The sequence below is a fragment of the Thermobia domestica genome, chromosome 2 (genome assembly GCF_964235325.1).
Source record: "Thermobia domestica chromosome 2, izTheDome1.hap1.1, whole genome shotgun sequence".
In the NCBI taxonomy this organism is placed as follows: domain Eukaryota; kingdom Metazoa; phylum Arthropoda; class Insecta; order Zygentoma; family Lepismatidae; genus Thermobia; species Thermobia domestica.
In genome coordinates, this window is record NC_137455.1 from 326336991 (window position 1) to 326362182 (window position 25192).

The 25192-nt window shown below is 35.5% G+C and overlaps 1 protein-coding gene across 1 annotated transcript in view; it reads right to left on the reverse strand.

The window, feature by feature from the left end:
* LOC145679510 (endoplasmic reticulum aminopeptidase 2-like) overlaps positions 1-16289 on the reverse strand; it is a 46362-nt gene extending 30073 nt beyond the window's left edge. The window contains exons 1-3 of the mRNA XM_081750089.1: positions 16027-16289; positions 2831-2986; positions 109-414 (exon numbers count right to left, since the gene is read on the reverse strand). Of these exons, the coding sequence (XP_081606215.1) occupies positions 109-414; positions 2831-2986; positions 16027-16289 (725 nt within the window). The remainder of the gene's footprint in view (positions 1-108; positions 415-2830; positions 2987-16026) is intronic.
* Between the last annotated feature and the right edge of the window lie 8903 nt (positions 16290-25192).

Below are 25192 nucleotides of genomic sequence, written 5' to 3' on the forward strand. Positions count from 1 at the left end.
AACTCCTGTTGAGAAAAAATACAATTACCTTAATTGTAATTGAAACAAGAAATCGTGTTCTTTAATATCGGAAGAACCTATTTGTGCATATCATATTGTATGACGTACCTGCAGACTACAAATCCCCAGCTTTCCTTTCCAATATACATCGTATCTGGAACAGCTATCATGTCCAAGGCAGTAACTGGACAAGGCATGTCGAAGTATTTTTCCAAATATTGAGTAACTATAGGTATAATTGTTATTGCGTACTCTGTATTACGAATGTAGTCTTGTCGTGCCCATACTTTGAATGACGTACGACCGTCATTTACTTCCATATATGAAAAATCACATATCGCAAATCCTACCGTGAATGTTGAAATTCTAACGGACTCTTCAAAATGATCCCACGACCATCCTGGTTTATCTTTCCTGTAAGAAATGTTTCTAATTTATATAACTATTCAAAAATGACAGTCAAACTGTGGATTGTAGCTGATTCAAAAAATAATGTATCGTAACTCCTAGTTAACAATTAGTAATAATCATTACAGAGCAAATAAAGTCCTGCATTGTTACTAATTTACAAAGATGTTTATAATCATTACTATTAATTAATCTATAACGTGTTTATTTCATACATTTTATACTAAGTATACTATTTGGTAGTTTAGAAAAAATAACCTCTTTGACATCTAGTAGAAAACTCACCTCAGAAGCACAATATAGGGATGAGCGAAGACACCCCAAACTCAAAATATTTCGAGTGAACAGGTTAAGATACTTATACGTTCAAGGGGTAGTTTGTTGTTGAGTAGGGTCCTGCGACAGTGAACAAAGAACACACAACTGAGTGAGCTTTTTTCTTAAGAACGCAAATCGGAACGTTCTATACATAATACAAGCTCCAAAATAATTTGCATTGCATTTGGATCAGGAATGATGAATGGGTACACGATTCGGCTTTGATTTTGTAAAATGTCATTCAGATGGTTCAATATTGCTAAACAAGTTTCATCAGTCACCGATCTAGTTGATGAGCTCCTGAATAAAACAATAGAAGAGGATGTCCAGAAAAGTATTTCGTTGCAGAAGAGTTCGGTACCACAATATCACTGTCGTTCAGCGACTTCATACAATTGATAAAATAAAAAAGTTTGACTTATTTGTTCGACAAGAATCGTCGTCTGGAGGTTGAAGTTGTATGAGTATATGAAATAATTTGAAGATTGTGTTTATCGAGTTGTCATTTGTGATGAAATATGAATCCCCTAGAACGATTTAAATCGTCAACACTATTGTTCGTTGTCAATTAACATCTAGAACCTAAATCTCTCTACTTGTTAAGACTGATGCTGCAGTGGGTTTGATTCATGCTGTCTTTCGTGAGAAAACCGTGATTATTCATCGCTTCAGTTCTGAACGCAATGAAATTCAGGTCAAACGTGTCTGCAAATATCCATCAATAGTCAACAAGTGTTTTCATTTTGCACTACCATATGTCTCTCAATGGATGGTACTGACTGTACATGAGATACAGAGGTAAACTCTTCCCAGTACTTTGGACTAAAGACATTTCCTGGTGACTCGGCGATATAACATGCGGCTGAGGATTTTTCTTATCCCAAACTCTGGAATAAATTTTGACCTAGAATCCAATTGTTGGCTCAGCGATGACCGAAGTGTGTTTGTAGACTGCAACTATTGTTATTAGGAACACTAAAGTAATATACGTTCAGACGGCATTTCTAAACTAATGTAATCACATTATTACTTACATTTTAATATAAAATTCAAACATTTGTTCTCATAAAAACTTCAACTTGACGTCATATATGCAAGTCTCACCATCATTCATGATATTTTAGATTGTGCTTCCATTATAAAGTTCTACTCTATATAAGTTGTAGTGATAAACAAACACAAGGAGGGATTCATATTAAACAAACTTCCAAATGACTTAAAGTACATATTGTTCAATGTATCTTTGAGCATCTTAATGGAATTTGACTGCAATATCTGTCCTGGAGTGACCAGGGACACTCTTCTCACTCAATGTAGACAACTTGTAAATTTTGGAAAGGGATAAAAATCTTGCAAAACGTTGATGGGTGAATTCAGTTGCTAATCTTCCCACTCCAGCTTTATTGTACAGATTTCAGTCTTTATCCTATGAGTACTACACACCATGTTCTTAATGCCCTGAATGCCCATAAATTTGGAGCTACTTCCAGTTTTGGTCAATATTCAAGCTACTCGGAATTAATGTAATATCATGCGTTAATATTCGCGAACAAACGTTAGTCATCATTTATAATGAATGCCACAGTTTTCATTAATTTCCAAAGTTGTGAGAAAGTGATGGATGCATAATTAGAATATCTTTCCTTTAGAAATCGGTATTCATAGAATAAGTATAAGCAGAGTGAATAGTAAACTGAAAAATAATTAATTGACTTAGCCATTTAACATCAATGCATTTCAATAATTATTGTGATCGTCAGAAATGTAACCATTCCTTTTTCACGAAAAATTAAGTAACATAATTGTTATAGAAATACCAGTATATCAGTTATGATCAAGCGTAGGAGAATTCCTTGTTTTCAGGCATCTATCCTATTGTGATCTGGTTTTATGATCGGCAGGATAGGATTGAGTTGCTTCTGTTCATCTCACCATGCCAAAATCGGTGTAGTATGTATAATTTAGGCTTGTCCAATTTTTCTCCATATATTCCCTCTTTTGTTGTTAATACAACAATAGTGACAATTTTATTAACTTTTCAAACGCAAAATTTATTTCATATGAGTATGAATCAACGTTAGTAAGTAAAACAATAAATACTTACATAGGCTCTGTGCTTCTAATCGGCATATTGCTCAATGCTCTCAGTCCATCTGCTCTTCCAAGGGAAATAGTAAAATTAGCCTTCATTTCTGGTTCATCAAAACATGGGAAAGCTCTTCTAGCATATATGGGTTCAAACTGTGTTACTGCTAACCATCTTAATATAAAATTAAAACATATTTATTAATATGTGACATACAACAAGGAATATCGATTACTATATCTCAATTTCTTCATATAATATCATCAAGGGGCATAAGTAGATCTAGTATATAAGTAGATAATCTGCTAGATATAACTTATCGCAATTAAATAACGTGAATAGCGTTGATGGGGCAAGTCTTGGTTTTTATCGAGAAAGAGTGATATAAACACATATTATGGATGCAGAAAACGTTCCCATCATGATAACACAATGCTGCTTCTTTCCATTTCGAAACCACAGAAAACCAGAACAAAACCCATGATCTACAAACCCATTACTCTCATGAATTGTCTCTATAAGTTTCTCGAGTGTCCATTTAAAAACACATCGCATAGTATTTAGAACAAAATATTTTCAGCACTGGTTTTCACTCTCTTTTAATCGCTTACAGTCAATCTTCATCCCAAAATCAAGATTCAAGAAACCTTCCTCATCTTCAGCTCTTTGTTATTATTTTATATATGGAAACATCATCTTATACAATATGACCTTACGGAATTTTTGAATAACTGTTGTATATAAATAGGCTCGTCTTCATTCCTGAATGCACGTTATTTTAAGAAACATGTGTGTTCCATTCCCCAGATAGATTTCTACAGAAAAACGGAGTTTCACAAATCCATATTCTCAGTATCACATTGTTCGATGTTGCCGTGAAAAGAGTTATGACACATATTTAGGCTCCTATCTGTGGTCTCATGTAACCTATTGGCCTTGTTATCTATTGTAGTTTTTATGCTTTTACAGTATTGGTTGACACATTCCACTTACATTAAATCGTCCTCTTTGCTTGTCGAACACTGACACAACACATTCGGAACCTTTAGTCACCTTGTCTCAAGAGATCTGAATTTGATTCGTTACTTTCTCATTCTACCAGGAAGCCTAATAGTATTACTCTCTTACGATTACATTCTAACATAATTCTGTTCAAGTTAAACTACGATTGTATTACTTCATGTTCTCGTTCCTCCCTAGTGAACAACTCTACATCGTTAATCACATTGGCATTCGGCTACGTATTGAGCTTGCCGTTCTTTACCACCGTTAGTTTATCGTTGTAAGAGGGTACTCAGAAAATATATAACTCTTGTGTGTTGTATTTGTTACTATCCTTACAACTTTACGTTCCACGGAGGCCAGATTTACAGTTTGTTTTCCTTCATGATTTTGAAAGTCCAAAGTTCAACATTCCGTAGTCGTCACATGTTAAACTGTGTGCAAGCAAGCACAATTTCAGCATGGTTTAGCATTCGTAAGAGAGAATTCCTGTTTTTAACATGTTGTATAAAGACAGATCGAAAAACTGGAAAGATGTAGTATGCACTTCCAACTGTAAGGAACTTATTTTATATCACTTGTATTCTATATTTATCGCTAACAAACTGTAGTTAATCTTTGAACTGTATGCTTCTTCTTTACATCACTGTACTGCGTACAACAAACAAAGTGGTATAGTAAGCCTGAAGAATGCAATTAATACACATACTCTCCTGCAAAACATTCTCGTCATATATCATTGCCTATAGCAACAAGACTGTTTGCTGCTGAGTGCCAGGACAGGTTGTAATTCTAAGAAATGCAACACATCAACCATGAACGCAGCGCACACTAGATGAAATGCACAATCATGCTGTGAAAGTCCAAAATGAAGTTACTTGGAATTGCACCAATTGTACCTGTAATGAGTCACAAAGAAACCACGGATAACAGGAACAACAGTACAAAAATATTACTCTCCGCAGGGGAATGAGTTTGCACTATGAAAGACGGGTTGTAATACAGCAGCAGGCATTACTAATAGTAAACAGATTAAATGGGTAAAATATAACCCATCGTGCTCTATGGTTGCTCGACTCTTAGGAATCAAGAGCTGCTGCATTTGCTGCTGCTGGGATATACTGTAATTGCAATACAAATTGACTGAAAAATTAAAAGCCTTTACCACAAGTAGCACGCGTGTAATATCAAAAGTTCTTGTTTGTATAAAAGAAGTATGTCAAATTGAAATTTAATGGAAAATAGTAAAAATATATCCACCTATATTCACCTCGAAATCTGTTTATGTGCAATACATGAGTGTTCTATTATGCAAAAATAGAGATATTAGCTGCAGCAAACTGCAGTTTGATGATTCGTTTAATCATCTCGGGTAAAATGAATTTATCCCGGATAGACCTGTTTCAAATTTTGAGTGAAGGAAAAACCCTAACTACCAAAAATGCTATAGTTGCAACATATGCCTGGATTAGATTAGGACTGGAGAAAACAACCATAGACGAAAACTAGTACAACCAGGAGCAAGTAGTAAATTGTAATAGGACATTGTATCAAAAATGGCAGAAATCGAGTCGTGTACTAAATGCATTTTTATCATGAACAGATAAGTGGTTGGATAAGAATGTCAGCTTTGTGCTTCAACAGCAACAAGACGATCTAGAAGCAAGGTCATCATTCTGCAGCACACTTGGAAGACCACTGAAAGAGTTAGAACAACCGTCTGTATGAGCGAGGAAGAGAAATTTTCCTCGTTAATGAAGACACATTCAACAAAAGAATTAGCATTTGCTGCATTAAGTAATTTACATTTGTCTGGGATAAGAGATGCAGCAAAATTGGGAGATATAGTTTCAGAGACCTCGTCTTGTTGCTGTTGACGCACAAAGCTGACATTGTTATCCTGACACTTACCCGTTCATGATAAAATCGCCTTCAGTACACGATTCGATTATTGCCAATTTTGATACACTTTGCTATTAATAATACTTACTTGCTGCTGAATGTTCTCATTTTCATGTGTGTTTGTATTCTCCAGTCCCAGTCTGCTCCAGACATATTTGGCAAATGCAGCATTTTCGGTAGTTAGGATTTTACCTTTACTCCAAATTTGAAACGACTCTCTCCGAGATATATACATTGTATCTGAAATGATTAAACACATTATCAGATTGCAGTTTGCTGCAACTATTATCACTAGTGTTGCATACAGAATAATTATGTATTGCACATAACCATATATCGAGATGGATATAATTGGATATGTTTACTATTTTCTATTAAAATTCAATATCACATACATTTTTATACGAGCAGCAACTTTTGATATTGTACGCGTGCCACTTGAGGTAAATTCATTTAATTTTTCAGTCAATTTGTAGAAATGCGGAAATTCTTGATTCCTAACAGTCTGTAATACGTTCCGAACAAATAGAGAATAGGTGTGCATTACACTCTCACTTTTCTTGAAAATAAAATTTTATCATGACATAAAATTTTTAATTAATCATTTTCATTGTCATCGTGGTTATTATATATGACAGCATATTTATTCAAAAATTTTTCTTTTTCCTCCAGTGTACAGTCGTATACTTTCAGGTTTCTAATATTGTGTATTCCCAGACTTTTACCAATTAAATTTTCTAATATGACATTATTTCTCAACAGTTTAATTACAATATAGGGTCCAACTTGAGATTTTACTTTTTATTCGTATTAGGAGATTTCATATTTTCGAAATCTTTGACGGTTACATTATTAGGCCGCGAGCTTAGTTTCCTTGTGAATAAGTCAAGGAATTCGGATCTACGGTAGGCGCGCCTTCCTAAGCCATCGACGTGTCTCTTGAATGATTAGAATTCGTTCTTGTTTCTGTCGCATCTTTTAGAAATTTATTGTTTCTCCACCAATATGAGTTGTATCGGTACCAGGGAGTCCGAGGCCAACACCTATTGAATCCCCAGTCTGAATTTTTCTTCGTCCACAACACTTGTTTTAGTTTGATATTTCTGCACAAGAGCCCACGGAAAATCTGATATTTATTTACATCATACCACAGAAGTTGCAGTTGCCTTTTCTGAACTCGCTCTACTCGTTCTGATAGATTTTGTTTTCCAAAGCATCGCACAAAATTCTCATATGTTTTCAATCTACCCTGGATACTCGTAAACCACGCCTCAGCAGATCTGATTAGACAAACATGCAACAACGAACTTTTTTTAGATAACCAGAACAAGTTCAATGTCCTAGTGAGCTTATCCATAAATGCTTTCCTAGCACCATTGAATTGACACTCAAATTTTATAAAATCTCTAAGGTCGCCGACCTTTATTCTTTGTCCTTCAATTTCCTGATCGCTGTCATTTAATTCGAACGCAGCGGAAGGTTCAAGCATTGGTTGTGTCGCTGGCTCAGTTCTTTTTCATGCATCATTCGAACTTCCTGTCATATGTTGTTTAAGTGACTAACCTTGTTCTTCTGTGAGTCCACTTATAATTCGCGAATTTGTTCCTATTCTATTATCTTTTAAATCAGATGTCATCACATACATAGGTTGGGACTATGATTGTTTTACCGTTGTAACAACTGAATTTTTATAACTTGTGGTAACACTAGCAATATATGGCAATATGTCTTCCACTTTATTTCCTCCAAGTTTATTGTCATTTTGTGCGTTGTTTTCATCCATTGAAAAAGTTTGAAAATTTTCCTCCAGAGTTTTAACTCGTTTGTCCACTTTTATTTCGAACATTAATAATTTCACGTGTGTTCTATAAATTACTTCATTGTGAACCACCTGCTCCGATTTTATGTCGTAAATTACAGTATTCATACCATCCTCCCATGTAACCATTGACTCTATTGTAGATTCAACTTCATCAACTTTCTCTTTCCTTTCTTTTTCATTTCATTTTACTTTATAGATTTCCACTTTCGTCTTCTCGAGTTTCTGATTGACATCCTTTTTAAATACCTTTTCAAAATCGCCATTCTCCTGTCTCAATTCGTCCATCCTATTATGCCAGTAGGAAGAAAATAGAGAGAAACTACGACTCATACAATTTTTATGTTCCTTCCGAAACTGCATACTGTGTTTGAACAAAAGCCGCAAAATCTCATTCGGGGTCAGAGCAAAATCAATACATGTACAACGATAACGTTGTATATAATATTAGCAATCTGTGCCAGCTTATAAAAAGGGATCAGAGGCGTGGGAGACCCGGGTTCGATTCCCGGCGGGAGCTCATGTGGTTCGGATTCCACGTTAATCAGTAGGTCCACGTCTCATATAGCCTCGCTGCTGAAAGGGACGCTAAACTAAAATCAACTCAACTCAAGGGATCAGAGGCGAATTATTTGAGCAATATTATATATAAAGAAAAGAAAGACACATAGAGATATCGAGAGATTATTTTGTAATCGTTAACTAAAAAGAGAGCTGTTGCTATGGCAACGTAGCAAATAAGTGTGGGTATGTATGTAGACATCTTGTTGAATATGCAGAAAGTTGATTATGTACGCTTCTCATGGTTGAGTATTAAAAATCAGCTAAGAAAGTGATAAAACGTTTGAATTATTTCGAAGATTACTAAAATTGGAATATAACGAACCAGACACCTTCTAAAATTGGTGCCTCAACACCGGGAAATATAAAAGTGTCCTTTTGAAGAATAGTAAAAACGGCAAGCTTTCAACGTGACCTTAGTGTTACCATATTGAGAAGGGGTAAGGTGATACACCGAAATATGGCCATGAGTGCAACAGATAGTGATATAACTGGTCATCAGAGTGTGTATCCAAAAATGAATCCTAATGAAAATTTGACTGACATTTTAAGAGACTCAGCTCAACAAATTATGAACCAATCTGAGCAAATTAGGAACCAATCTGAGCAAATTAGGAACCAGTCAGAGCAAATTCAACACTTTGATGAAAAATTGGACCAGAAGATAACCCAGCTAGCTAATGATTTCGATGAAAAGGTAGCGGGGTTGGAACAATGCAATGAAAGCAGATAGGATCTTGTTCAACGTCTATTGAGTCAGATGAACCAACATGTAGTAGGAAAATTTGAGCAATACGATGAAAAAAGGAAAAAGTAACACAAAGAAGCACGGAAGTTCAAGAGTCAATAGATGTTCTAGAGTCAACGATTAATGTTCATGATTATCACATCAAATTACTGCAAGACGAAGTAAACTTTATCAAGGAGAGATGTATTCCCGAAACTCCATTTCAGGATAATGGATACATGAATCATCCTACATCTACAGGTTGGGTACCTAATCGTCCTGCCAGACCAATTTTGGAACTTGACGGATCTTCGAGTTGTGAAGAGTACTGAAAGAGAAAGAAGAGTGAGGCAAACATCCAGGCGTAAACACATCTCCAATAAAGGTATGAAGATGAATACAGGTAAACCGTTGCGATTCAGCGAAGTCGCTTATAAATTTAGTGGTATACCCGAAGATATCCCCGCTAGGGCATTTCTCGAAAAATTTCAGCATGAATGTGAGCTCATGGGTGTAGATGAGTCCCAGTTGTTAAAATTATTGCCGCATATCTTATTACCACCCTGCTTAACATGGTTCAAAGCTATCAGGGGTAGTCTTCGTACAAATTCAGATTTTAAGAATGCTCTACTATCAAATTATGAAAATGATTTTATGATAGCGAATAGAGATGCCGTTTTCCGAACGAAACATTTCAATCCAAAATTACTCAGGAGTATTACAGAATTTGTAGAATCTACATATAATGAGCTAAGATCACTAAATCCAAATCATCCGGAATCCCGAATTATAGCTTCCATTAGAATCTTATTACCATTTCGACTACAACAGTTGTTAATGTCGGCGCAGTGCATTAACTTCAACCATTTAATTATGCTTATTCAGAATTATGAAAGTCAGTCGGCAATACAGAATAACAATAAAATGCAGGATAGAGGTCAGGGTAATTTTGGACGCAATCAGACACAATATGCCTTTGTCCGTAATGTAAATATACAAACTGAAAATAATTCTAATGTCCGTAGTTTTAATAATAGAATTAATAGTTATAATGGTACAGGTAATCAAAAGCAACCTAATCATAGAAATGGAGCTAGGAATTTTAGAAATAGTAAAATAACAGGAATTTCAGTAGAAGTAATAATTATCGCCGATTTTCCCAAAATCAATTTGCAGATGGCAGGAATTCTGTAAATAGGAATCAAAATATGGTAACAGTGCCTAACCGCCAAGGAAGTACACAAGATTGTGCTATACAATGTTGCTTAAATGAACCCTTCGAACGTATAACTTGAACTGTCAAAAAGGCGTCCGATGGATTTGTATTAAATTGACCTTTGCTTACGTCTATGGTTAATATGTTCTTCAGTCAATTTATAATTAAAATGTACGTTGAAAGCATATGTAATTATGACATATCTTGTTAAATATGTAAAAAGCAAATCATTTACGGAGTATTAAAGAAGTTAATTTATGGCAGTCAACTGAAAATAGTATTGAATTTGTTCCTTATAGTTTTGTTGTAATTTCCTTTTATAACATTAATTAAGGAAATGTTAATTTGTGTTTCATGCTAAGAAATTGTCTAAAAGCTTTATTGTAATACAAGAATATACTGAGTTTGACAATTTGTGTTTCCTCCAAGAAACATATATTTAAGCTATTCTTGTTTTCATGTTTTTATTCTATTCGAATTTAATGCGAATATTATAAATATTTTAAAATAAAAGATCATAATTTTAATGTAAACGTATGAAGGTAATACAGATATATAAAATAGATGCAATTTATTATATGGAAAGAATAAGAATAATGAATATCGAATCTCTTAATTTTTTAAAGTTTATTAATGTATTAAATGATAATCCTCAATGTGTCTATATGTTCTAATTTTGTTGGCTTCTGACCCTGCTAATATTTAATATTATAAAGATCTTTATTTGTAATTTTAACATGAAGGAAACTATCAGTTAGGTTTAATTTTTGAATAGCCTCATCCATGATAATTGTAAATCGACGTTCTTAGTATTGATATATATTGATAAATATAAAAATGTGTAATGTATTATATATATAAATGGAAGAGTAAAATATTTGTATTAAAGGTGATATTAAGTATATACGAGCGCTATTCAAAAGGTAGGTGCTTTATAATCTTTAACCCAGGGTTCTTTCCTTCATAGTAGAACTATTATGGAAGTCCCGTCCGGACGACATCTACAACGATAACGTTGTATATAATATTAGCAATCTGTGCCAGCTTATAAAAGGGGATCAGAGGCGAATTATTTGAGCAATGTTATAAAGGAAAGAAAGACACATAGAGATATCGAGAGATTATTTTGTAATCGTTAACTAAAAAGAGAGTTGTTGCTATGGCAACGTAGTAAATAAGTGTGGGTATGTATGTAGACATCTTGTTGAATATGCAGAAAGTTGATTATGTACGCTTCTCATGGTTGAGTATTAAAAATCAGCTAAGAAAGTGATAAAACGTTTGAATTATTTCGAAGATGACTAAAATTGGAATATAACGAACCAGAAACCTTCTACATGTAGCATCTTTGGCTGTTACTTCCATATACATTTAGATAAGCGGATAATCTGAAACATATCTAATCTGTTTTAAAGCCAGCAAACTCATATTAAGAGATGAATATAGGCCGCTATAATATGAAAACAGATTCGTAGAATATAAGAAATTTTGACACACTCAAGGCTCTAAATATTGCTCGATTGTGAGGACAAAATCACGTAGATGAACAAGACATCTTTCACAATGAAAGTATCTTTTTTGGCATGTTAATACATCATTTTATCAAATGTCAGTGTTAATCTTATTCTGGGTTACGGGTGGGTGTAATTAGATATGTTCGAGGTTTGAAAATTGAGAAAATGATTATTACTTTGCTTTGAACTATGAATATGCAATAGCGTGTGATTCCTCATTATAATGAATGTCGTTAGGTTTGTATGTATGTAATAAGACATAAGCAAAACTCTAGTTTGTGTATGTTAGACAGATACAGTATCATTCATATTAACCATCATTATTTACACTACACTAATAAACCGACGATGCAAAAGAGGAGTACCGATGTCACGAAATCAACTTGACTCATTTCCAGTGTAATAAAGAACAGTAATGTTTCTTTCCACAGACCAGGCAATATTTTATATTATTCTTCTTGTTTCGTCCTTTGAGCTCCGTCGTTGCTATGTACACAGCGTACATATTTTTGGCATGAGAGACACGCATTCGATTTCCTCCTGGAGCTAATCTGATTCCGATCCGAATTTAAGTTATGTATCCTAGTCTCATATATCATCGCTGCTTACGGGACTGTAATGCAATCCAATGCAATCTGTCTAGTCCTTAAATTTTGCAAACCACTGTATTTATTGTGCTTAGTCGTTCATTAAATACCTGAACAAGGTAGTCAAATTATACAGTAGCATCATCTCTTTCCAACACACGTACACACACACAAACAAACATATATATATATATATATATATATATATATATATATATATATATATATATATATATATATATACAGAGTGAATCAAAAATCTGGACACGGTGGAATAAATCGAGAACTTAACTTCGGATCGAAAAATCAAAAAAACACGTGTTAAGTAATATTAAAAAATCTATCTGACGAAACCAAACTTGACCCTCTAGACCCACCCCCTGGGGGTTGGAGTGGGGTCAATTTTGAAATTTCTAACGGAAACCCCAATTTTTGATTGCAGATTTAGATTCTACGGCCCAAACTATGTAAAGTTTCATCAACACTTTTCCGTCGATGCATAACATGGCGCAGTAATCGGGGAAAATAAATGGCCCCTAAATACTCCCACTTCGTTCATGAGCTTGGTAGTATTTCCGACCTCTGTTCTCGTTCAGTGTCACTGGTTCACTTCTCTGTTCCTTCTCGTCACTGGATAGAAGCACACTACAAACAGACAGAAGACACAGAGAAACGCACACCTTCTTCATTCGGGCTTCGGGCAGAATCAGTGTTGGAAACCAGAAAATTCAAAAGCGGCGAGTAGAGGACAAAAAATAAAACAATTAAAAGGAAAAGGAAAATTGAAGAAAAGTATAGCTATTGAAGTATCTGCTTATTGCACTATGATGTTTTTTGACTTCTGTGTCTAAGATGAAAATGTGTTGATATAACTTTTTTCTAATCGCTAAAATATGACATTCATTAGGGTCGATTGTACCATTCTCTGATAAAGATAAATTATCGGAATGATCCAACCTTGACATGACCACTGCGTGACCATGACATGACAAAGATGGCAATGACCACTGCGACCAGTGTTATCTTATCTGATGATTAAAAGATATCAGGATAGTGTAGAATTGGCCCTATAACGTGCAAATGTTCGAATGGTGTGAAATTATCAAAAATAGCCTATAACTGTCAAGCTAGTTTATGTTTGAAATAACGGGTGAACCAAAAGTTTGTCCACGGTAGAGTAACTGGAGAAATACACTTCTGATCATAAAAGCGCAAAAAAACGTATTTAACATGTTTCAAGAAGCTATCCAATGATATCAAACGCAACACTCCGCCCCCACCTTCTGAAAAGGAATGGGGGGCATTGATTTTTCAAATGGGAACTCCAATGTTTTATTGAAGATTCGGAGACTGTATCCCAAATAATGTAAGGTATAATCAAAACGTTTTCGTCGATGTATGATATCATGCTGTAATCGGCGAAATTAGATGCTCTCCTCTTCGTTTATGAGCTTGATATTAGTTCCGACCGTCTGTACAAGGTGCAGTATTTTGAGAAATACGTGTCGGATCAACAAAGTTATTCAATGGTACCAAACACGATACCTCACCCTACCGGTAGGTGGGGTTAGCTGAAAGATTTGAAATGGTAGCTTTTATTTCTTATTGCAGAGTCGGATTCTGCGCACAAACCTGTATAAGATTTAGTTGAAACATCGTTGTCGCTGTGTGACGTGGCGCTGTAATGGCGAAATCAGGAGAACTTCCTATATGAACTTTAATTAGCTTCAATGCTGTAGACGTGATGAAACAAGTATACATGTGATCAAAAAACAAAAGAAAATGTGTGACTATTGGGTTTGTTAGGGTGTTTATCGTTCCTTTTCCGCAGTGGGACGAGAGAGACGGGACCTACAGTTGATAGTGAGATCCGAACCTCTATTAGGTTTTGGAACCGAGACGTTCCCCATGAACAATTGCCGACGAAGTTTGTCCGACCGTCGTCGATTATTGGGTGACAGCAGCGAAAAGGGTGTGCTAGTGCTGGTTCAAAGGCGGCTGCCTATTTGTCGGCTTGGCAGCGAACACCGTGACGGCCCCGCCGCTATTCAGGAACGGCTGCTATGAGACAGACGGTTGTCTTGGCCCAGCAGTGGCACGACGTCGTCCCCCGAAGCAAAGGCATCATGATTTTCGCCATCATTTCGCCTGATTTGTGCGAATAGTCGGACTGCGACTCACGAGACTGCTCTCAGTCTCGCATAGTTTTAGATGGGTGAAATTATTATTGAATTCAATCTTTACTTCTTCTTCTCATTATTATTATTATTATTATTATTATTATTATTATTATTATTATTATTATTATTATTATTATTATTATTATTATAGTTTATTATATTATTATCTGCAGTAGTTGTAGTAGTAGTAGTAGTAGTAGTAGTAGTAGTGATAGTAGTAGTAGTCTGTAAAGGGTAGTAGTCTGTAGTAGTATGTTTTATTTTTATTTTTAATCCTTTCATCCTTTAATTTTTTAATGTCTATAATGTGCCGTGGCGTATTTAGGGGGGTGGCTTCCGGGCTTAAGCCCCCCCCCCGAAATCTTACTTAGTATAGTAAAGTAAATGAAATATCTTGCAGAATTTTCACATTTCCAGGCAAAGTCCCCCCGAAAGTTAGCAAAGCCCCTCCCGAAACAAAATCTTAAATACGACATTATTAATGTGTCATCAATAAATTGATCACATCTGACCCTAGACAAGATTAGATTCTGTCGTTCCAATATAATTTCAAAACTAAAGGAGTTACCACTAAAGAGCATTGTGTGAACAGAGTGCACATTTCAATACATATGTACGGCACCACCGTAATTTCGTGGCATGGATGGGGACATGACGAAGGTTATAAGCGTAACCTGTAATTTGGGCATTATAGTGGAGCATTTGTACAAGAAGTGATACCTGTGTGTGAGTTTGTGTGTGTGTTATTCGTTTCATTATTGTTTTCTCTTCTCACATGCAACGTATGGATGTGTGAATTATAACACGTTTAGTGGCACGTGACATGGGATTGCAACATTGGGATGGCATTGCTCGTTCGTTCATTCACATCTTAAAGCGACGTTCACCTGAGCGATTCGTTTATAAGAGGCAGGTCGTTAACAGTGACGGATCTGTTGGTAACGATTCTCGGTCTAACAGCAAAATGTCTTTCTTTTTCACCCCAAACAGGTAATTTACTTTCGCCGATTATGGCGCCATATAATGCATCGACGGAAAAGTGTTGATGAAACCTTACAAAGTTTGGGCCGTAGAATCCAAATCGGCAATCAAAAATTGGGGTTTCCATTTGAAATTTCAAAGTTGACCCCACCCCAGCCCCCAGGGGGTGGGTCTAGAGAGTCGAGTTTGGTTTCATCAGATAGTTTTTTTAATATTACTAAACACGTGTTTTTTGGTTTTTCGATTCGAAGTTAAGTTCTCGATTTATTCCACCGTGTCCAGACTTTCGATTTAGTCTGTATATATATATATATATATATATATATATATATATATATATATATATATATATATATATATATATATATATATATATATATATATATATATATATATATATATATACATATATATATATATATATATATATATATATATATATATATATATATATATATATATTGAATATTTATTGAATTAACGATAACTGAAAAGTTTTACTTGGTTAAAAGTTATTAGTTTGAATATGGTCCTTGTATTACACGAGAGAAAGCATGTGCTGTTTTAAAAAATTGCGGTGATATGCTTTTTATACCATTAATAATAATTATTATAATACCAAAGTTTTGAAAGAAAATCAAATCATAACTTTTAAATCTAGATATGATTGTATTTAAACAAAATTGGTAAGTTAAATAAGACTAGGTACTCTTCTTTCAACTAACCTTTTTTCTTTGGTCGTCAGATCTTCGTAGCTACTCCGATAATAGCCAATAAGTCCGTCATTCAGTATTCCTGAGAAAGGTATTTTCAAGATATATTTCTTCCCTATGTTTAATGGTTCCGTGACAGTAATAGTGTAGAAGTCATATGTAGTGTCAAATGAGTGAGACAATATATTAATATGTGATTTAGTTGAATGATCTGATGCCACTATTTCAACTTTTTCTGTTTGAATATTGAGGTCAGCGAAATGAATTACTATCATATCAGTTGAGTCGGTACATTTTATTAAAATCTCTTCGTAGCCTTCAAAAGTAAAGTTCTTTTCCTCGAAATATGTAACGATAGAAATGTTGTAAGAAATTGGCATCACAGATGCTGGAAGTCTAAACTTAGGTTTCATAACTGAAGTCTTTATGGATATCCATATATAAAAGCCAATGAATAACACTGGAACAAACTTCATTTCCACATCAAAAATTAATGCAAGCTATTTTTCGACATTGTCCATTTGTGTTTCCTGAAAGTAAAACATCTAAATGTGTTACTATTTAACAGTTATTTTTCTTCAATATTAATCGTTGTTATAAACTCAAGATGTCTTAGTATGTCATTCACGCTCCTAATACTTTAAAGTCAGATTAGCAGTTCTTGCTAGCTACATTGCCTCCTACCTGATGCTAAGAAATATCGTTATAGTTCTACTAATATACTTGAGTGTTGATACCATAACAACTAATTTAATACAGTGTTTGAGGATGAAGTTTTCCTTCTTAAACACAGATAAACAAATAAAGTACTTAAAAAGGGATTTGAATACATGTCCAGTAATGACTACTAGTCATGAAATTTGCTGTCAGGACTTTTCATCCAAAATAATTAAAATTGTAAGCGTTTTCAAACATTTGATCCTGAAAGGAAGAAACAAGGTGAGTGTTTCCCTAAGATGGCCATACAAGACGTTTAAATTTGCACAAGTCTTTCTGTTGAGACCAATTCCATATGAAAGATTTAGAAAGAAGAACGCAAAATATGGCACACAGTACTAACATGGAGACATTTGCTAGTTTAAGATATTTTAGAGTCGTGTGCGAAGTTTAATACAATAGTGAACTAAGTACTGGTATTTCGTGAATATTTTCTTTAACATGTTCTCAAAGAGTTCGCTATATATATATAAACCCAGCTATTTATCCTAATATCATGATTTATACCACATTCTCTGTAGAATGAAGCAAGGCTTTTAAACAACAACTGTGCTACAAGTATATTGGGATAAACCCTAGTTATTCACGAATGCCCTCACCCATGCCCTTTCGTTCTCTGTTCCGTTCTTTCGGTGTCATTCTATATCTTTTCCCTTGTTTTATGGATATACTTTATATCCGTATACCTCCTAGTATTTTTCAGGGTACGCTTAAAATTGTGTATTCTGCCAGTGAGCTACTTACCAGCGGGATAGGGGAAAGTTCCCGTCTAAAGAACTGGATGTCTCCCATAAGTTTTCAACTTCCCCATGCTAATTTTCTCGAATGTGCAATTTATAACTCCTGTAAAATATCCTTTAGTTCGCATACTGACTCTTGCCATTTCCAGTGTCGCTTCAGAGGACGCATACTTTCACACTAACGCTATTCTAGAAGACATATTTACGACTTATCCCCAATTTCTCTCTCCGCATATCATGGAACAGTATGCGTGATAACTATAGAAACGCTTCCTTCATTCTACAGAGAATACAGTACAAATCTTGAAATCAGGATAGACAGTACTGCGTTTAAATGTTTATATTATATTCTCTTTATATGTCAGGTCATAGTTGCGGTTTCATGTATACACAGAGAGTATTCTTATACACCCGTTTTGCCTCATGCCTATTCCGTCTATCAAAACGAAATTTTGCATACTCGTTTTTTTAATCCCTATAGTATTTTCGAGATACATTTGGATTGTGTGCTTTACCCGGGGCCACTCCATAGGGCACCAAAGTTAATTTGCGGGATTTTTGGAAAGAATTTACCCGACATTCTCCCAATTTTCCCCGTTCAAGTACATTATGGGCGCAAATACATGGCAATTCTGGGAAACTTGTTTCATGCTGTAAACCATGACTTTCCAATGAAGTGTTGATGGAATAGCTATTTCACTGTTAATCACTATTTTCTTTATACTAAGGGCCCAGGGAATTACTTCGCTGTCCATGGGGTATCTAATTTTTGTGCATCAACATGTCTTTGCTATGTTTATTGAATGGATTTGAGTTGACTTGTATGTTCGGATGACACGTATGGATGTCCATTTTTTGTAGGAATGTGATTTGTTTAAATTAAAATAGAGATAGATATTACTTCTTAAGAATATTTCTTGTAAGGCGAACTTACATAAAAAATATATAGCGTTCCACTCAGTATGTATTTATTTGTATTATTTCCACGATAGCATTCATAAATTGCATATTTGATTTTAATGAAGTTTCATATGTTATTCCTTTGAAATTTAGGAAATAAAATCATTGCTTGTAGCTTAAGCCCGTGAACGTTTGAGGTAAACAAAAGTGCAAGTGTAAAATTGTTCAATATCAGTATATATTATGAGAAGAGAAACATTTTCAATGATATTTGATTGAATATCGATGTAATACAAAGTATATTTTCCGCCATAGTAAAACTAAAAACTTTCTTATTTAGAAGTATCATAAAATATAATTTTAATTTCAAATATGAGACTAGTTTTCTTTACTTCAACTAGCCCAAAAACGTTCTCGTGAATGTGGCACCAATTTATTTATATAATGCTTAAGAACATAGGAAATAATCCATATACTAACTATTCAAATGATATTAAGAAATAGTATTTATTTGAACTATTGTACTTTTGGTGACGTTTTTGAATTTAAATTATTATTTTTAACGTTAGTCTTTATAAAAGAACTTACATATACCCATTATGTCTTTTCTCATACTACATCAGGAACTATCCAGCAAGAACAAGTTTTCGCTGCAGGGAAGCAAACTGGACCCAACTGATGTTTATATATTATGTAAATTAAACAATGAGGAACACAAATGTGAAGAAATTTTGACATTTCGAATTTAGAAACTCTAGATATTAACTCTGAAGATCCTATGTATCTATATGAAAAAACACAATATTCTCTATATGAAACACATTATGTCCTGTGGGATATATAAAGGTAACCAAGAAAGCTCTGTCGCTTTCTGAGAAGGTTTGTATTCAATAGGCCCTCACACGGTGAGTTGAAGGTGAATGGAGATAAGGGAAGGTCAGTTGTTTTGTGGGTTTGTTTAACATATTATCTGGTTGTGGCAGTTCAGTTACACCGTAAACTTGGGTAAAGGCAGAGTGAACATGTAACCTGTACAGAAAGTAATAAGGGCGTGTATGCTGTACTGGAATCAAACTGGGGTCAAACGCCGTTGTAACGGGACGGAAGATATGCCAGTCCTTTCGTAAGGGACTTTCGGACAGTGCAGTGGTGGTTTAACAAGTTTAAGGAGAGTGACGAAACACTAGAAGACACACCACGTGCCGGAAGACCAACACATGTACTAAATGAAAATCTTGAGACAGCGATTGAGACGAACAATCGCCAGGCATGTGAAGAACTGGGGCTACGATTAGTGTGAGTGGAGAAAGGATTCGGCAGCACCTCATCAACTTGGGTAGCACAAGTTGGGTCGATGGTTCCCTCATGATTTGACTCCGGGTCAGGAGGCAACGCGAGAAGACACCTGTGTTTTTTTGCTGTCTCGTCTGAGGAGGGAGCCATTTCTGGACAAAGTGTTGACATGTGATGAGAAATAGGTCCTGTACAAACCTACATGGCACCGTCGTCATTGGTGAACATCCCATGAACCGGCTCGAAAACAGCCGAAGCTAGCACGGCACCAGAAGAAGTTTTTCTTCTGTGTTTGGTGGACTGTTCGCTACTTTGTGCATCGGGAACTACTACCAGCTGGTCAGAGCATCAATGCAATTGTGTACTGTCGGAAGTTGAGTAGTGTTCAAGAAAAACTCAAAACTCTAAAGCCAAGGCTTCTGAATCGTAAAGGACTTCTCCTGTTACAGTACAACGCTAAGCTCCACGTGACAAAAATGACCCGGGACACCATCCTACGCCTTGGATGGGAAACACTATTGCATCGGACATACTCCCCGAACATTGTACGTTCCGATCATCATCTGTTGAATTCCTTGGATAATCACCTTGGATAATAAAACAAATCCCTAGTAAAGGTGCCAAATACACTTGATACCTTTTTCCCTTCACGACCCATCAAGTTCTATCACGACGGAATCCGTGGCCATCCCAAACGTTCGTAGAATGTCGTTGATGCTGATGGATACCATTTTTATTCTTCCAGGTACGTCTTAGGTGGCATCGATGATCTAAAGTGATGAATTAAATAAGCAACAAAACTTTCTTCGTTATCTTTATACATATATAAAATTATATGTTGTAATATCTGGAGTTCGGGAAGTTGGAATGTCAAAATTCCTTCAGATTTGTGTTCTTCGTGGTCTAATTTACAAAATTTATGAAAATCAAGAGGGGTCCAGTTTGCTTCCGTGATCACTTTATGTTCGAATATCTTGAGTTACGAAATTCGGAATATCAAAATTCCTTCTGATTCGTGTTTCTCGTGATCTAAATTACAAAATATATGAAAATCAGGTGGGGTCCAGTTTGCTTCCCTGCAGCCCAACTTTCTACTTGTTTGGTCACAGAAAAAGGGAAATCATGCCTTACGATTAGTCCAGTGCATTTAGATTGGAACCTGGAAAAATATAATAACAAAGCGAAACTACTTGGGTTTCCTTCAGAATGCTTTCCAGAACATATAATGAAAATTCCCAAATTCTTTCACTTTGGGAAAATCTGCCATTTTGAATTCAATATGGCGACCAGACCGAGACATCGACTTTCATTTAAATGCCAATATCGACTCACAGAATTAAGCTGAAACCTTCGTTCTTGTGTCAGTTTCAAGGTAATAGCATAGACTAACGAATGCAAGTTTGCATCATTCTCTGTATTGCATCAATACTGAGAAATGGTGGACATTATGTAAATAATATAGTTATTCGTATTTCACAACAATGATTTATTGGAATATAACTTAGTAACTAACCGATATATTTAATAAATGCCTCAAATTAAACGAGATAGAACATAACTCTAGCCAAGAAAATTTTACGTTTTCTGTAATTGATATGAGAACAGCTAATCTTTATGTTTTCCCGTGTGCTAATTACAAAAATGTTAATGGAAATACAAGATTAGCTCTCGTTTTGAAGTTATGATAATTTTACGTTATTGCCTATATAAGCTTATCTGTGTATTTACCTAGTTGTTATCCCTCGGAGGAAGGTCTTTGAAGGCGCAACCGCTTTTCCTGGCGTTTGTACTTTTCTGCTAGTAATTCCCAGATTAGTGTCCAACAATAATTGGCCAACATTGATTTTTTCCACTTTCCCTGGTATCTCATTTCCATGTCCAAAATTTGCTTGTGGAAGCGTTCCCCGTGCCCGTCGCTCACAGCAGCACAGTTGTCAGGAAAGAAGTCCAAGTAGAAATCTAAGAATTGTAACTTTAAGGACATGTTACACCTCAGTCTATCGTAGCAATGCAGAAGATTTGCCACAAGATCCTTATAGTTTTCTGTCCTCTTATTTCCTAAAAAGTTTGTTGATACTTGAACAAAGGCATCCCAAGCTAACTTTTCATCGCCTGTCAGGATGGTGTAGAAATGCTCATCTTTGTGCAGTTTGCGGATCTGGAGGCCCAACAAATCCCCTCTCTCATTTTCGCCTCACTAACACGTGGACATTTCTCGCGCAAATAGAGAAATGCTTCCCCAATTTTGTCCATGGCCTTAACAAAGTATTTCATTAGGCCCAGTTTTACATCAAGAGCAGGGAGAATTATATTCTTGGATTCGATAAGTGCTTCATGCATATCATTGTAAGGTAATGGATCAAATGATTGATGCTTAGGCCAATCTTTCTTCTTATAATGAAGTGCTTTGGCGCGGCTATCCTAGAGGCACAGTAAGCAACAGTATTTGGTGTACCCCTGTTGTAGCCCAAGTACAATAATATGCTTATGACTTTCAGATCCTCGGAAATCTGCAATTTAAACTTGTCATAGTTCAATCGCAACAACAATTGTTTCATGTTATCATATGTTTCTTTCATGTAAGGTGCATACCCAATCGGAATCGATGGTAGCACGTCCCCATTATGCAGGAGGACAATTTGAGACTTATTTTAGTGTAGTCGATGGCAACCTCCACTCACCACTTTTATATCCAATGACCATACTTGCCATTAGTCCCTCTACATCACTACAAAATACCAAGTTCTTTTCACTTTCGAAAAACGGAAAAAATAACATATGGCGGTCACGGAATGCAGTCACATTTACCGTCTTATCAAGGCAATTCTACTGTTGTAGTCTTCACGTCGACAGTTCAGATTTGTCTTTCGGCAATTCCAGATCTCTCACTAGGTCATTAAGTTCACACTGTGTTATTTTGTGATTCTCTGTACACTCATCGTTACACAGAAAATCAGGATCTTTCGGAGAACTGGACTTTGACGGTGAAGGTGTAGTACTACGTTCACTACCGCCCTTGTTACTACCACAATCAGGTGGAATAGAAACAGGCAGTCCATCTTCGTGGGGCACTGGTCGCCTATCCGACGGTATCTTAGGATATAACAAGGAATACTTTTTCTTCTTGTAAATACCATTTGTTAGCGGAGTTGTTGTGGTCCCCGATTTCACATCCAAAGTACAGTCTGTATACCTTCCTAATATATGGCGCTATTGGTCTCCTTTGCTGTTTCAAGGTAGCCTGTTCGCAAATGTAACAAAAATAGTCAGCACTATTTACGCATTTGCGAGCCATATTGAATCACAGAAACCACAATGACCACACGCAATAAGTACACTCCAATAACACGTTCTTCCTGCACAAGAACACAATACAGCTTGAAACAGACATAAACTTCACTTAAATGAAACATGCTTCACTCCTCCCTTCCCTTCTCCTTTCCCTCCCCGTTGTTGTAACTAGCCTGGGCTAAAAATAGCGAGAAAATACACACAACTATTGTTGCCTGCAGGAAACTTAATTTACAAGCAGCGAGATTTGAAGCCTATATTGGAAGGGATTGAAAATGAATGCTAATAAAATATAAAAATATAATTAAATGCACTCTCCCCTTTAACTTGGAAAAAGAGCTAATTAAAGTTTTTCATTGTCGTTTTCCTTATCAGCGTGATCGATATAGTTAACAAACATCTATTTCATTCCAGTTACATTTTCACTGTTGGCTAGTGTAATCGTAGCATTCAAACGATGCAACTTATGCCGGTCTATCTTAAAAAGTAAGGAAGGTAGTCGAATTTTTGTGACACTCGGCGTGCAGTTTTCGATAAGATGGCATTACTCTCAAGTGCCTGGTATAATGGTTTCGTTTGCACTTACATGTCTCCTCTATTTGACTTGTGATGCTTGCTTGAGGTTCTTGGAACATAAAAAAAATTTAGTCAAATGACCTGAATATGCCAATAAGGCCACCATATTGGATTCAATATGGTGTCCAGTTGAAGAGGCCAATGTACCAATTAGGCACCGATATCATATTACAAAAGTAACAGGGAAATTTCGTTCTTTCTGGCAACTTCTTGATAATAATTAATTCCTTCTTACCAATCGTTTTAGTATTAAAATATGATCGTTGCTGTCCTAAAAGAGTATTTTTTCTGGTCTCTAAATGCTGTATCGCTGGTAAATAAATTTGCAACTGCAATGATTAAGGAACGTTTCTGGAAATAAACCCAAATTTTCAACTTCACACTTGGTAACTTAAAATTTAATGTAAAATGTAAATTTTCCGCAAGAATAACAGAGCAAACACCTAGGCTTCACAGCCATACATTTTGTGGAAATGTGTTTGTTGATTTCGCACATGTTAGAGCACAGTTCCATTTTTCTGCATTCACAATTTTTATTATTATTGCATCCTTTTTAAAGTTACAAAATAATAAGCGAATGTGATCTCTTGGAGCAGGTTCTTTCGCATTTGGTATTCAAAAATTTTACATTGTAATATTTCAATCCCCATTGAGTGGAATGTAGATTTATTGTTGAACTTGTAAGAAAATTCTTAATGAATGTTGTCTTACTGCGCCTGACGTAGGCGGAGAAGTAGCTAGATTGAAATGAGTAGCAACATTCGGTTTCACTCCAGTTTTCGAGTAGAACTCGCATCGAAACTGGTTCAGATTATCAGTAACTTTTCCATTATATACTACACAAAGAAACTTTTCTCTATTTCTGCAATATCTTCCGGTGACGATTATTCTTCATTAAAAAGGAGTAACTTTCGTTCCTAGTTCTGAATCATTCATAAGCTTATGAAAAAAATTGGCTTTTCCTCTTCCATACAGAGCCGAGGTAGTGTCACATCACATAGCAGCATGAAGGAAGAGCATGAAGTCCTTTATTTGACCCAAAGGTTATTGAAGTGCTTTGCAACCGTATATTGTCTGAGAATATTTCTCTTTGCTTGGAACGAGAATGTAAATATCCTCAGAAGGAGCATGCACAATTAGAAAACTAAGAGGTCTGTATCCTCTCCGACCATAACCGATCTCTTTTCGGGTATCAATTGTAGCCGTCACAATTAAGTATCAGTATCGACTTCTGCTCGCTGCACTTTAACTCCTGCTAGCTATAGATGTTTTAAAAGTGCTGATGTAAGTCGTGTCTTTTTCTTTAAATTTGTAAGGAACACATCACAAGAAGATACAGCATATGATTTTGCTGTACAAATTCTTCGGAGGATGTTCCACGACTAGTGCGTTCACTATCCTTAGCACACTTATTGTAATCATAAAACAAAATTGTCACATCCATAGCGTAATAGCTTGTAACATATGTAACATATGAAACATATCTGTTTAGATGTTTGATTTTATTGCCAAACTATTATATGCAATTAGTATCCTCCGTTGATGGTGTAGACAAGTCTCAAATCGGACATGGGAAAGCTATGCTCTGGCTTTGTATAACTCTCCAGGACTGGAATGAGAGCAGATTTTCCCGATTATTTTCTGAGATACCGATTCTTCAA